The sequence below is a fragment of the Solanum dulcamara genome, chromosome 2 (assembly GCF_947179165.1).
Source record: "Solanum dulcamara chromosome 2, daSolDulc1.2, whole genome shotgun sequence".
NCBI lineage: Eukaryota > Viridiplantae > Streptophyta > Magnoliopsida > Solanales > Solanaceae > Solanum > Solanum dulcamara.
The window spans coordinates 6,059,594-6,074,303 of NC_077238.1; the positions used below are offsets into that span (position 1 = coordinate 6,059,594).

The 14,710-nt window shown below is 33.7% G+C and overlaps 1 protein-coding gene across 5 annotated transcripts; it reads right to left on the reverse strand.

Annotated features, from left to right (window-relative positions):
• Positions 1 to 4,029: 4,029 nt before the first annotated feature.
• LOC129880117 (uncharacterized) lies at positions 4,030 to 12,319 on the reverse strand. 5 transcript variants are annotated; one of them, XM_055953999.1, is made up of 7 exons: positions 11,829 to 12,319; positions 9,973 to 10,099; positions 9,534 to 9,625; positions 8,785 to 8,963; positions 7,851 to 8,050; positions 6,733 to 7,546; positions 4,031 to 6,640 (listed from the first exon to the last, which is right to left on the reverse strand). In XM_055953999.1, exons 5-7 carry the CDS (start codon positions 8,046 to 8,048, stop codon positions 4,497 to 4,499), a joined length of 3,156 nt encoding a protein of 1,051 aa, XP_055809974.1. In that variant the 5' UTR covers positions 8,049 to 8,050; positions 8,785 to 8,963; positions 9,534 to 9,625; positions 9,973 to 10,099; positions 11,829 to 12,319; the 3' UTR covers positions 4,031 to 4,496. The 5 variants fall into 5 exon arrangements, with proteins under 5 accessions (XP_055809978.1, XP_055809974.1, XP_055809975.1 ...); XM_055954000.1 differs by lacking the exon at positions 9,973 to 10,099; XM_055954002.1 differs by lacking the exon at positions 9,534 to 9,625.
• Positions 12,320 to 14,710: the final 2,391 nt, after the last annotated feature.

Consider the following 14,710-nt stretch of genomic DNA (forward strand, 5'->3'; position numbering starts at 1 on the left):
TCCGGATTGTGATTCAGCGGATGTGTACCGATAGGACAGACATGCATCATTTCATTGCATTGCATTGCACCTTTCTGACATTTGCGAATTTGTGTTTACCCCTATATTGCTCTGTGTATGTTGAACTTGACTTGGTATGATTCATTGATGAGAATTTATGGACTGTATTACTGTTGTTATTGTACAAGTGTAGAGTTGGGCTGATTTTATGCAGGTTGTAGTTAAGGAGGTTCGGTTGGGAGGACAGGAGTACTTGTATCTATTAAGCTTTGCTTAGTTTTAGTTATCCACTTGCTGAGTACCGTGTTGTTTGGTACTCACCCCTTGCTTCCACACTTGTGTAGGTTGTGAGCCCGGACCTGCTTGATCTTCTAGCATTTTCTACTACATTCGAGGCTATCATTCCGAGTGTCGAGGTAGCTGTCACATCTATCTAGCGGACACCTCTTGCTCTTTTCTTATGTTTTAGTCCTATTCTAGAGACAAAGACATTGTGACTGTATTTCTTTTCGTACTTCGATAATAAATTAGTGGCTTGTACACGTGACAACCAATCTTGGGGGGATGTTGAGCTTCTTTTATGTGTTTTTGCTTAAGTTAAATTTTGACCCTTTTCTTTTTCTTCCGCATCTACTTTTCGTTGGGTATTAGGCTGACTCATCTCGGTGGATTGAGATGAGTGCCATCACACCCGGATTCGGGTCGTGATAACGCCAAATCAATAAATTACAGTATTTGTATTTTTCATAAGCATGTTTATCACAAATTAATTGTATCTATATTTACGCCAAATCAATAAATTACAGTATTTATATTTTTCATAAGCATGTTTATCACAAATTAATTGTATCTATATTTACGCCAAATCAATAAATTACAGTATTTGTATTTTTCATAAGCATGTTTATCACAAATTAATTGTATCTATATTTACGCCAAATCAATAAATTACAGTATTTGTATTTTTCATAAGCATGTTTATCACTTAACTATGAACACTATATATATATATATATATCTTTAAATTTTAAACACTAAATATAGTGTAAGAGAGGATAAACTAATTTACATTACAAAATGATTAAGTTAATTGACTCATGACCTATTTACTGAAAGTTCATAAGAGTTTCTTGATTAACAATGTTGATAATGACAGCCCCCCTCTATCTATCATCTCACCAATAACAACCAGCCATGACATAAATAAATCAAATTTATTTACAACATTCTTTAGTATTTTTTCCATTTTATTTTCATTCGATGTTTAGTTTCTTTATTGTGTCTCGATTAATTCAAATTCACGTGATGTAAGGCTCATGGCTTGTTTGGATGGTTGTTACCTATATATTGTATTGTGTTTATTAGTTTTAATACAATATTTGATTTAATTATTAGTTAAATTTTATTGTATCATAAAAGTCTTATTTTTTGTAACGATCGATTTGATGTGATTTTGTTGTTATCTTATTTCTCCTCATTTTGTACTTTTTTTTAATAATAGTCTACCATGTATTTTTTTTTGTAGGTATAACCTTCAAATTATTGATGTGTCATACTATATAACAAAGAAAACAATACAAGCATTATATTCATCACAATAATATAATATGCCATAATATGATACAAAATATTATGTAACTACTATCTGAACAAAGTGTCTATACTAAGTTTTTTCATACCAAAGTACAAAGTCAAAATCTCTAATTAAGAATGAGGATTCTATTCATCCTACCACACATCTTCACGATACCATATTTAGTAGTTAATAGACAGTAGTGCAATTTGCAAATTTTTCTCCGATATTAATTAAAGTAAATTTTGGCTTGAGTTATTGATGATTTATTATTGTTGTTATTATTATTACTTTGTGCATTAATTTGGAGAACGACCGTTACCAAATACGAATGATTTGTGGCCACCTTTGAAAAGTAGTACATAGTTTTTTTGTGTCACAAAATTAATAGCCCTCTAGTGACATTATTGTAGATATATAAAGGTCCTATAAATTAAATATGGTTAGTAGGGGTTACTTTTTAACAAAATGAAAATATAAAAGATCCAAAATAATCTGTTGAATTTTGGATTTTTTAAACTAATAATATTTTTATTTTCGCTGAATACATATAATATATTGTGTTTATCTTTTACTAATCAAGCATAATATGTTTTTAAAATACTTATAATACATTTATATTACTTGTATAATTCACTTTTAATACATAGTGCAGATTTGTCATAATATTGTTATGTATTGCTATAAATGATAATAAATAAAAAATATTATTAAAATTAGTAATTATTTATTAAAAAATACTCTTCTGAGTAATTTTTATTTAATTAAATGAGTGATATGTTAATTTGAAGGTTAAAATGGATATAACATGAAACAACTTAATTATCCAAAGATTGAGTAAAACTTAAGCTAATTAAACTCCTAATCAAATTCAACTCATATGAAGTTTTTTTATGTTAATGTGTGGCACACGGAATAAGTTTTTTTTTATGCACCACATATATATTTGGAACCATTATTCCTTAGGTTCACTTTTACTTGATTTTGCACGTCACTTGAAAATTAATGATTAATATGAGTATTATATTCATATTGATTAATGTATAATTTGATTAGGAGAATAAGTAATAATTTGGAGGGTAAAAAAAGAAAAATTTAATTATTTATTCTTGATATGTTAAAAATAAAAATAATAATAATTTATATTTAAAATAATAGACAAATAAAAATGAACGGATGGAGTAAAAAAGAATTCTATATTGGAAAGTACATGCAATGAACTCAAACACCAGTGTGTGGGACATATTTTAAACTAGGCGGAACCCATCAGCGCCTCCTAAAGTTGGCACCAACTTTCACTTAGATATTTTAACTAGACTTTGTTCATTTTAGACACCTCAAGTAAGGTTTTGACATTTTTTTGACAATCACCCAAATATATAAAGTGTGTGTAATGCACTCATCGATGACGTGTCAAAGTGACGAATTAAACAAAGACACGTGGCATATTTATATCAAAAATAACTCTCAAATAATGAGTTTTGAGTAGAAAAAATGGCCAATAACTTGATGACATGTGACTTTTTTTTATCCGAATAATAATTAAAAAAAGAAAAATTAACATCTTCTATTAACCCCTCCACCCTCCCGGTCGTCTCTCTAGCCCCACCTACCCCTCCCATCGGCTTCTCCAACCCCACCCACCCCACTTATATCATCTTCAGAAACACTTTAAAAATAATTTAAATATTTTGAATTTTTTTGTTATAAAAGCTTATTTTTTTCTTCTTTACTTCTAAAAATTAGTTATTAATAAACAGTAGAAGAAAAAAATAATCAATTCTCGTATGTGCAAAGGAATCAGAACACATGAAGAATGATTTGTAGATCTATAAGTTACTGAATCTACTGAAAAAATTGATTATATGAAGATGGTTTTAAAATGATTTGGAGAATTTTAAAAATCATTGTCTATGTTTTTCAAATTATTTCGAGGAGGAGGAAGGCAACAAATTAAGAAAAGGTGTCTAAGCTTGAGGAAATCTCGTGGCATTCGAATTCACTTTATATTTGACATCATCAAATCTATTTCACTATGGATGAAAAATTGTAGCTAGAAAATGGAGAAGAAAAAGAAGAACAAGAAAAAAATATATAAAAAAGTCTTTTATGCGCTCAAAATGGGTGCAACACACACAATGTGCCAAGTCAGCACAAAATGTCAAAATGACACATCAGAACCTTACTTGAGATGTCTAAAATGAACAAAGTCTAATTAAGATGTATAAATAAAAGTTGATGCCAACTTTAGGAGGCCATCTATGGATCCCACCTTAAAACTAATTAGGATGGTGTTTGCTAGAAATGAGTGACAAATGAAAATGAAAACAGGCATGTGAGACTTTTATTGATTTGTGAAAACTCCAAGGGCCATCAAGTTACATGTTATGTTATTGTAAGTCAATTTAACCGGACCATAAATTTTTCAGCCATCGGTAATATATACTATTTGAACAAACAATTGTTTTAGCCTCTACAAATATTATCTGGTTATTATTGAATTTCCACTTATCATGAATACAACTACGACATACCCTGTGCAGTTCTGCAAGTGGAATTTAGAGAGGATAGTGTATATGCAGCCTTACCTTATGAAGGTAAACGAGTTGTTTTCAATAGACCCTCGACCTAAGTAAGAATTACCTTAGCGAAAATCTGCAGAGTGAAACCCAACATCACCACTGAATAGCATAAATGAATGCTAATAGCACAAGACATTATGCAGCATCTTGCTGAATATAAGGTCAGTAAATCCAATGGAAGAAGCAAAATAATGGGGGCTCCAAATTATGGAGTAAGAACAAAGACATGTACATTGACAATCCCCATGTAGCTAAAAAATTCGCTCCTGAAATTCATTAACAAAGCTCCCTAAACTCGTTAATCGGTTAATCTCATCTCTATAAATGATGAATGGATGAAATTACAGCCTCGCTGGATTGCCTGCAGGGCATCTTTGTCTCCGAGGGCGTCTAGGTGTCTTTCCCCAGCCTGTTAGGCTTTTAGTATCTTCCAAACTGACTTCAATGTTATTAAGTTGGTGCATTAGTGGAGAGCTCGTCGTTGTTGTGGTCAACACCGGGGCAGGGGTACTGGTGTCCACAACTTTTTTCCGCCTTCCCCTAGTACCTCCATTTCTTGTCCCATTCCTTCTTGTCAAACTGGAGTTCCAAGTATGGCCTGTTGCTCTCATCAACCCTCCGAATATCTGAATGTCTTCGGTAACCTCATGCCTTGACAATGAAGCTAGACCAGGAAGGATATCCCTTTGGAAGTCCCTCCGTTGTCTTCCCCTCCTTGCATTCCCTCTTCGGGGTCGGTTTGTTAGTGAACTGCCCCCTGCATCTTCCACTGTTTGGACTTCAGGAACAAAAGGCTTGGGCATGTAATCTTCCTCCTTGGTCTCTGTTAGTTGCAATGTCATTGCTTCAAAGTAATCTATTTCCTTAAAAGCAACCATCATCTTGTTGTTCTTGCCTGTAATTTCTTTACCAGACGGAGTACTATCAAGCTTGGCTGCACAAGAAGAGACCACATCAACAAACCATCGTAGAGATTCCAGAGGATCATCAGACAGATCACTGTGTGTTTCCCCTATTGCTGTGCAATGAGTGGATGATGAGATGGCAACTATTGCTTCTGCTGCAGTCCTGAGAAATTCCTCCTGTGTGCGCTGCGAGGATGCCTCACGTTGCTGGTCATCATCTTCTCCAGGCAAATTATCTTGTTCAATGTCCATAACTACAGGGGCTTCCAGATCTATATCCAGAATAGTCTTCACATTGGCCTTATCAGTTTCAGAAGAAACTGGTTCTTCATCCTCAGTAATACATGAATTCAAATCAAAGTGATTCCTGATGTTGATAGTTTTTGTCTCCATCACTTTCTCAGTAACGATATGTTCTGCAGCATCAGGTTCCTCGGGCTCAACCATATCACAAGCCACATTAATGTCGATCACCATACTCCTCTCATGTCTGATAGTCTTTCTCTCAGGAGACGAATGAAGATTAGCAGAGGCGGAAACAAGTGACAATGACGACTCATTTCTGGAAGCAACGGGAATATCGAGGATTGGAACACCAAGAATTTTTCTTACATGTCGCGTCTCGCCCACTTCTTTTGTGGTCTTCATATGGTGATGTTCCAAAGCTGATGGATCACTCTGGCAAAAAGGAGGGTTTGAGTAAGCCTGGACAAAGCCAGAATTTGCTGAAGTTCCATCTATCCTAGTGTTGACGTCCTCATTTTTACCATTTGCTTTAGCTTTAAGCCACGGCAACACTGTCACAGGGTCTCGACGCTCTCTTTTTTCATTACCAAACTCAACATCTCGCCTGGGAGGTTCCTCGCTGAGTGCACTCGTTGCTAGCACATTTAAGTTGAAGCCTTTAGCAGATTTCACATCCGTATTGTTAGAGCTAATGACAAAATTCTCCCAAGCATTATTAGAGGAACGTTCAGATGTAAAACGGTCCCCCTTAATGTAGCTCAAAGAGTCAAAAGGAGCTGAAGGGATATGAATTGGTGATTCTTTTGTCCCAGATGAGGACCCATGGTAGAAACCACTCCGGATGGGTAACTCACCGGCACAACCTGGATGCAACCTAGAACTGCCACCATTAGTGTGCCAATAGTCTCCAATTTGGCTCTGAGATGACTGTGAACCCTTACCAACTGCTGCAGATGAGTTGAAGAATGAGCTCGTACGCAACGAGGATAACCTCTGAGTAAAGCTACCATTTGGCTTCTCCCAAGAAGAGACAGAGTGTGACCACGAACTGCTGAATCCAGAGGAACTTGCACATGGATATGGACTAGCCATCTTGGAAGTAACAAATGGTCCCACTTGAGTATAGTTAGACTGCTCACCATTTCTGTGAGACATATCTAAACTATGTCCCGTTCTATCTTTCCAAATGCCATTCTTATTAATATGGTGAACTAGATGAGCTCCCGGAGCTTGATAGGCTTTGTTAATCATTACCGGTGCTTGATGGGAAGCTGCAGGTATCTTGGCTTCATCAAGACCACTTGGTAATGAAGCTGAGCTACCTTTGATGTTACCTGCAAATTGAAGCAACTCAAGATAAGGACAAATGAATTCCGGAAGCTGCTAAACTCGAGTAATATACAAAAGTTTCAGAAGGAACTGCTACCTGTTTCATATAAATATGCTGAAGCCAACCACTCCCTCTCTGTGCCTCTACTACAATCGTGAAGGTTACTTAAAGACTCATTTGGGCCTGCACAATTGGAATTCCTAGGCAAAGCTACAAACGACGGATTTGATTTTGCAGAAGCATTTATGCTTCTAGTCTCTTTATGATTATTACTACCATAACCCAGAAAATTAACAGGATCGGTTGCTTCATCAAGCTGCGCTGGTTCATTTAGGTCAGCCAACCCAATTGAGCTTCTCAAACACGAATTGGATGTCGAAGCATCTTTTCGGTTATCACCCTTTGCACCACCACCAAGAAACAATTTTGTTCCACTCTCTTGAAGAACTACATAATTTCCATTAGCAGGATAACTGGGATGTAAAGATCCTGCATTATCTCGCAACTGCCCACCTTCTTCTGTATCTATGTAACCATCGGCTGGAAGTTGAAGATCAAACAACTTTTTTCTTACCTTTGAGGGCCTAGCCTCCAAAACATCAGAGGCTTTTGAAGAATAACCATTTTGCATTTGAACTCGACCAGGCTGTACTACACCATCCCCTTTTGAAGAACTAAAGGGAGAATTAACAATTTCAGTACCAGATGTAGATGGTCTAGTATAACTAAAATTTTCCAAGGGAAAGTTTGTGAAGTGCCATTTCCGTACATCCTCAGATGGTACTTGAGATCCTAGGTGACTGGATGAACATGATGGCTCCATTGATGAGCGAAGTTTATGCATTTCCTTCCTTCTAAGTTCGTCCATCATGTCCCTTTGAATTCTGTAAAGGCGATGAAGTTCCACCACCTACAAGTAAACCATTGCATAAGTATATTTTTGTAACGTTGTTGACACGAGGCAAAAAAGGGACTATGTGGTTACATGGCAGATGAAGATATTTTGAAGCAGGAGGGTCCAAGAGACCAAGGCCTTTAGGATATTTAGAACCATACGGAAAACAAAAATTTCCAACTAACTTTTCAACAATAACAACATACCCAGTGAAATCCCACAAAGTGGGGTAGAGTGTACGCAGGCCTTACCACTACCCCTCGGAGGTTCCAACTAACTTCTCCAAAAAAAGAAAAGAGAGAAAAAAGAAAAGCATTACCTGATTCCTGAATATGGCCTCGTGTTCAAGCATTTTCTGCTTTAGAATGTCCTTGTCATATCCTGGATATGCATCAGTTATAGTCCTCGGCGCGAAACCATTACAATATTGCCCATTTGGTTCTCCATAAAATAGGGGCCAACTGCTGCTGTTAGCATCCTCATTAAGGTCCCTCATAAAGTGCACTTGTGTTCCCATTCCTGCCAAGATTTGGCATCAAAGAATTTAATTAAAACCAAACAGTTTATTCTGAATAAACTTTGAAACTGTTCTTAAAAGATGAGATATTCAGAACCTACACATCTATTAACAAACATATGATCCCAACACATTACAGCAAACACCAACGGCATTTCAAACTTCTGTAGTCATAATGTAAAGCACATCTATTTTGAGAGGGCCAACATATACTTACACGTTTAGCAAAATGAAGGTTAAGCAAGATTAGACGGGACTTTGGTATCTAAATGCAGATAATTCAAATATCTAATTCCAGGAGGATTAAAAGACAAATTTTATCCAAGAAAATGGAGACTAACATGATACATGAAAACATACATAGTATTAAAATTGCTGGTGCAATGGAGGAGTGCTATGGGAGCGCCATACAAAGATACTAACAAAGTGCAAGTCAAATTCAACAGAATGACTTCAGAAAAAGATGTTCTGTAGCACACAAAGATGATAAATTGAGGGAACTAGCCTAAGATGGTTTAACTATATCCTACGTAGACCTCCATATGCATCAGTTTCCAGGTGCAACACCACGATGATTGAAAATAATAAAAAAGGATCTAAATAACCTAAAGAAAGTTGTATCAATAGACATACCATATCTTGAAATGATTGCGGGGTTAGCTAAAAAGTAAACACAACAGGTTCGATAATCGATAGCACGAGTAGAGATTTAAGACTAAGTTGCTGTTACACTTACGTAAAGGCCGGTGTTCCTCAAGAGTCTTTTAGTTATGCGTTGAGACTTGTATGTCAGTGTAGGGGTAACTATGAGAATTAGAGATTCTCTAATTTGAGAGAACTCCTAACTTGCCTTGAAAGACGAATTATTTTTGCCAACTAGTGGATATCTTCATTGACGGTCCCATGGGTTATACCCTAAAACAGAAACAAGAACATCAGGACGCGTTGAAGAATTTTATGAAGAGAAAATCAATTGAACAGATACTGTTATGACGAAGTCTTTTTAGGTTTTTCCCAAAAAGAGGAAACGAAAAGAAAAAAACTACCCTGCTTCAAGTACATCTTTCAAAATCTAACTTCGATGACTTTCCCTTTACACATAAATCAGCAATTAATGCTTTTAAAAGTTCCATGTAACCGGTTGTAAAAGGAGCAGCCCGGTGTACTAAGCTCCCGCTATGCGCAGGATCCGGGGAAGGGCCCGACCACAAGGATCTATTGTACGCAACCTTACCTTGCATTTCTGCCAGAGGTTGTTTCACAGATTACAAATTAATGATGCCAGATTAGCACGTGCAATATTTTCTCCAGGAGTAGTAGAGTTTGCACGCACATGTCTGAACTTCTCTTTTGCACTATTTCCTAAGTTTAACATGCGACAATTCATGGATACTGGAGCATGTACTCAGCATCGAAAGACAACTATGTTTATACCAAGTAAATTAATCCAAATAGACCTGTTAAACATATTTTTAGAAATCTCACCATCATGATTTTCATAGGACAAATTGCACCAGAGAAACCCAATACTTGCACGCACTCTGCACGATTCTCATCAGCAATATGGGGAAAAACTCCTGGCTTACGACAAACTACTTAGAAAATAGAATCAAACAATACAACAATGTAATACACAAGTAAGGACAAGAAAGTGGATAATGGAATAACTGACAAATGATACTACTACTGCTATCTGAAGCTTAGAAACAGAATCACCAATGATATCTTCCTCCATTTCTTTCTTACATGTTTCTTTAAAAGTTCTTTTACACAGATAGAGAGAGGAGGCGGAGGAATAGAGGAAAGATGAGAAATAGACTGACAAGATGTAAAACGACTTTCTCTATTTAAAGCCACCATACATGACAACAACCTTTAGAGATGTATCACAATAGAAAATGATAGTTAATTAACTATTCCTTACTTGATTGATTAGTTAATGTACTTCTCTTGCGTCGAGTTTAACATGCGATGATTGTTACATATTGGAGCGTGTAGTCAGCATCGAAAGATAAATGTGTTTCTACCAAGTAAAACAATTCCAAATAGACCTGCCAAAAATATTCTTCGAAACGTTGCCAACGTGATTTTTAATGGACAAATTGTACAAAGCAACCTAATTATTGCACGCACTCTGCACGATTCTCATTGGCAACAAGGACAAAATAACTCCTAGCTTTTTTTCTCCTAGAGAACACTTTCAAAATCCAATATGTGAGACTTCCGTGGACATTTTGAATTACTGTTTTGTTAAAGTTGTGTTCACACACAATGGATTCAAGACTTACAATTAATTGCTCCCTATAGCATACAGTAATGAGGAACCAACTCATCTTGTCCATCGTTAATTAGAACAACAATGTAGTGCCCAATGATACAAGAGGAAACAAACAAGACACCGGACACCGGTCAAGATTGCAATTAATTTGGAAATTTGTCTCTAAGCAGCACCAAATCCAAAACTCTGTAATCTACTAATGAAGACAGAAACAAGACGCCTCAAAGAATTTTATTAAGAGAAGACTCTTTCAGGGTTTTTTCCCAAAAGGAGGAAACGGTAAAAACTATCCTGCTTCAAGTATATTCTTTCAAAAGCTTAACTTTGACGGCTTCCCTTTACATAAATAAGTAATTAATGCTTTGTTAACATTTCCATGTAATTGGTTGTATAGATTACAAATTAATGACACCGGATCAGCACATGCAAGATTATATCCAGTTGTAGAAGACTTTGCACGCAACGTGTGAACGTGTGGAGTTCTCTTTTGTACTCTTTCCTAAGCTTAACATGTGACAATTCTTAGATACGGGAACATGTAGTCCGCATCGAAAGATAACTTGTTTCTACCAAGCCCTTGTAAAACAAAATTTAAAAAACTGTGTTTCTACCAAGTATAATCCCAAATAGACCTATTAAATATATCTCAAATATATTCTTAGAAACCTCGCCATCATGATTTTCAAAGGACAAATTGCACCAGAGCAGCCCAAGTAATGCACGCATTTACAATTCTCATGACTCACAAGCAACATGTGGAAAAAATCCTAACTTTTTTGTCTCCTAGAGCGCACTTTCAACAACACACGAGACTTTCGTGGACATTTTCAGTTACTGTTTTGTCAAAGTTGTGTTCACACGCTCCCTATAGCATACAGTAACGAGAAACCAACTCGCATTGTCCATCATTAATTAGAACCACAATGTAGTGCACAAGGATATAAATGGAAACAAACAACACAACGGACAATGATCGAGATTGCAATTAATCAAGAAATTCATCTCTAAGCAACACGAAAATCCACGACTCTCTAATTATCATAATCTGCTAATGTACTCCACTCTCACCATGAACTTTCTAAATTGGATTTTAATAACTAGTATATGTCTTTCTTCTAATAAAGTCTCAATCTTTACTCATGCAATTCAAAGTTTCAACCTTTATCCAAGACAAATCACTTTATAAGCAACAAAGTTCCAATCTTTTTCACTTGATAAGAGTAAATGAAGCAGAAATCATAAACACAAAAGCCAGAAAAAAAGATCCCAAATAGAGAGGATCACTGGTAAAATTCAACAACTTAATCAAATCTGCAAATAACACAAGAACTACTTTATATATCATAAGAAAATGTATAAACACAATTACACATAAAATCCAAAACTTGTTAAACAAAGCCAAAGATAAATAACTAAAAATAGAAATATTCTGTTCTTGGGTCTTTGAAGTCAAATAAGAATAAATCTTTAAAAAAAAAGAAGCAAAATATACAAGAATTTACCTCAACCCCACATCTTGTAAACACTTGTTCTCGACACCCTTTTTCATGGATTGAACAATGAACAACACTTGCAGCAATTCAACAAATTCAAGAATCATTAAGAATTGAGTTACCCCAAAAAAGAAGCAGCAGAGGAACAAAAGTGGACAAAGTAATAAATAGTATAATTATTAAGAAAGAATTAGATGGAAAGAACAAAAAGGGTAGTTTGATAACACCATTGAAGAAGCTCAGATACTCATAAAACTGAAAAAAGATTGGAGATTTCAATCTGCTGGGGCCACAAATTCTCAGAAAGAAAGAAAAAAAAAAGGTTTTTTTTTAGAGAGAGGGGAAAATCAAGAAGAAGAGAGAGAAAGACGGACAGAAGTTCTATGAGACTTCAAAGGTTGTGTTGTAGTACTATATTCTTTTTTTGTAAAATTTGAAGAAAGAAAAGAGAGATCCCAGATAAGAAAATCTTCACACAACAAACCAGGCTTCTATAACAACAGTGACATGAAATTTGTCAATATCCGGTCCTCTTTTTATTCCTCTGCTTTTCTCTTAATTTTTTTCCACTTATATTATCATCAACTCTCTCTATAACGATATATTTTGAGTATTTATATTTAAACACCTCAACTCATATTCATTATATTAGTTAAATATTTTAATTTATAAAAAATTATCTATACTCCTTCAAAATTTATATATCACATCAATATTATAGTATTCACAAGACATAATAAAAACAAGTTGAAGTGTTTAACGGTTGGTTGAGTAAATTGAGGTGTTTAGATATACAATCTCAAAATTGTGGTGTTTATTTACTAGCTGAAGACAAGTTTAAGAGCTCGTTTGGATTGGCTTTTGAGTTGCTGAAAACTTTTTTGAATGTTTAGCTGATTAACTTAAAATTATTTTGTGCTTAAAATAAGCCCCAAAAATAGTATGTATTATGCTTATAAAATATTGATTTGAAAAAAAGTTGGTCATTGCTCTTTTCAATCAAATTTACTTGTCATGTTTTTCTTTTACACCATGCCTTAAGCAAATCTTAAATAAAAAGGTAATTAACTAATTTTTTCTTATTTAATATTTTATCTAATTTTATTATTATACTTTTAAAATTTATTACTCTCTCTCCCTCTCTAGATTTATTAAATAAAGATAAAGATGAAAATTAATAATTAATTATATAATATTTTTAAAAAAATAATTATTATTTTTAATGAGTTATTTTTAATAAGCACAATAATTAAAATGAATAAAAAATATAATAAATATTAACTTATTATAGAAAATGAGGTAGGAATACTCCCCTCTCTCTATCTTTAATGATTTCCTCATTGTCATTATAAATTATAAATAAATAAAATATGTGTGTGTTTTTTAGGAAATGAAAAAGAAATGGGTATTTTCTAGACTCTCTCCACCTTCCTTGCTTTTGGTACAGATATTAATGAGAGAGAAAAACAAAAGTATAATATATAAATATATTTTATTTATCAAAACATTAAAGCAAATAAAAAAATAGCACACAATTATTTTGAATCTTTGAGGAAAAGGTGACTAATATCATCAATAAAGTATAAAAAAGATGGACACATGTTTTTTTCAGTTTAGTTTAGTTTTGAATTTTGAGTGCCTTTATTTTGTTCAATGGGAATTTATTTATTCCTTATATATTTGCAATAGAATATTTCCTTTAAAGTAGTTTTCTTTTTATGGTTCACCGTTAAACTTTACTTGTACTAGTCGAATTCTGTAAAAAGGATTCTTTTATGGTCTTTATGTCTTTCTCCTATATTTCTTTATTTAGTCTAATATTTTTTCAAATTTCTAATGCCACCAAAAGCCATTAGTTTAATGGGGTTCTTTATTCTATTTATGGTAATTTAGGTTTTTTTATTCGATGTTTGATATTCATATTGAAGCTTCGATTAATGTAGATTTGTCTAATGTAAAAATTATTTAATAGAAAAAAATTATTTTATCTAATAATAATTGGCATACTTTCAAACAATTATTTTTTTAATATTGAGAACTTGAATTTGAGACATATGAGGGAAGATAATAGTATGTACTATTTTGCAACGTCAAAAAATAAATGAAGGGATTTAATTCAAGTTACGCTTTTAATATTGTACATAATTAATACTTAGAAGTTATAGGATATTTTGCATTTTAGTATTTGTACGTTACCCTAACTTCAAATTATGAACTTTCTAATTATGCATCTAGGTTGTAATGTGCTAGATTGCTCTCTCTTAATTGTTAGAACAAATTTAATGATGTAATTTATGTTGCAAAATTTGAGCTTACATATTATAAGAAAAACCATATATTGTATTATGTATTAAAAACTCTTTTGGGGTTTTTTATTTGGTGTTCAATATATTTGTATTGAATTTGATTAATTTGTATTCACATTGTATAAGGTTCATTAAAAAAGAAAATCAATCTCTATCAAAAAAAAATTATATTAATTTAGAGTTTGAACAGAAGACCTCTCACTTTCCTCTCATATCATGTATATGATTTTAGGCTTCGACTAATCTAAATGCACGCCTCATTAGACTCATTAAAGGAAAAAGTATTTTCTTATCGAAAATCTTTTTGTAGCTCAAATTCAAAATCTTTGTATTATGATTCAGGCAGAAAGAATTTTATCCATCTTGCGATAATTTTTTATGATGTGAATGACTGAAATGATCAAGATTATTAAGAATGTTAAAAGTTAAAATAGTAAATTTATCATTAAGTTCATGCTTGCATAACTCCTTAACAAATAGACAACCAACTTGATTAACCTTCCAAGCTAGTTTGGTAATCACAATTTAGAAGTATAGTAAGTATTTTTTTAATAATTCAATATATAAGGTATATATTAATGAGGG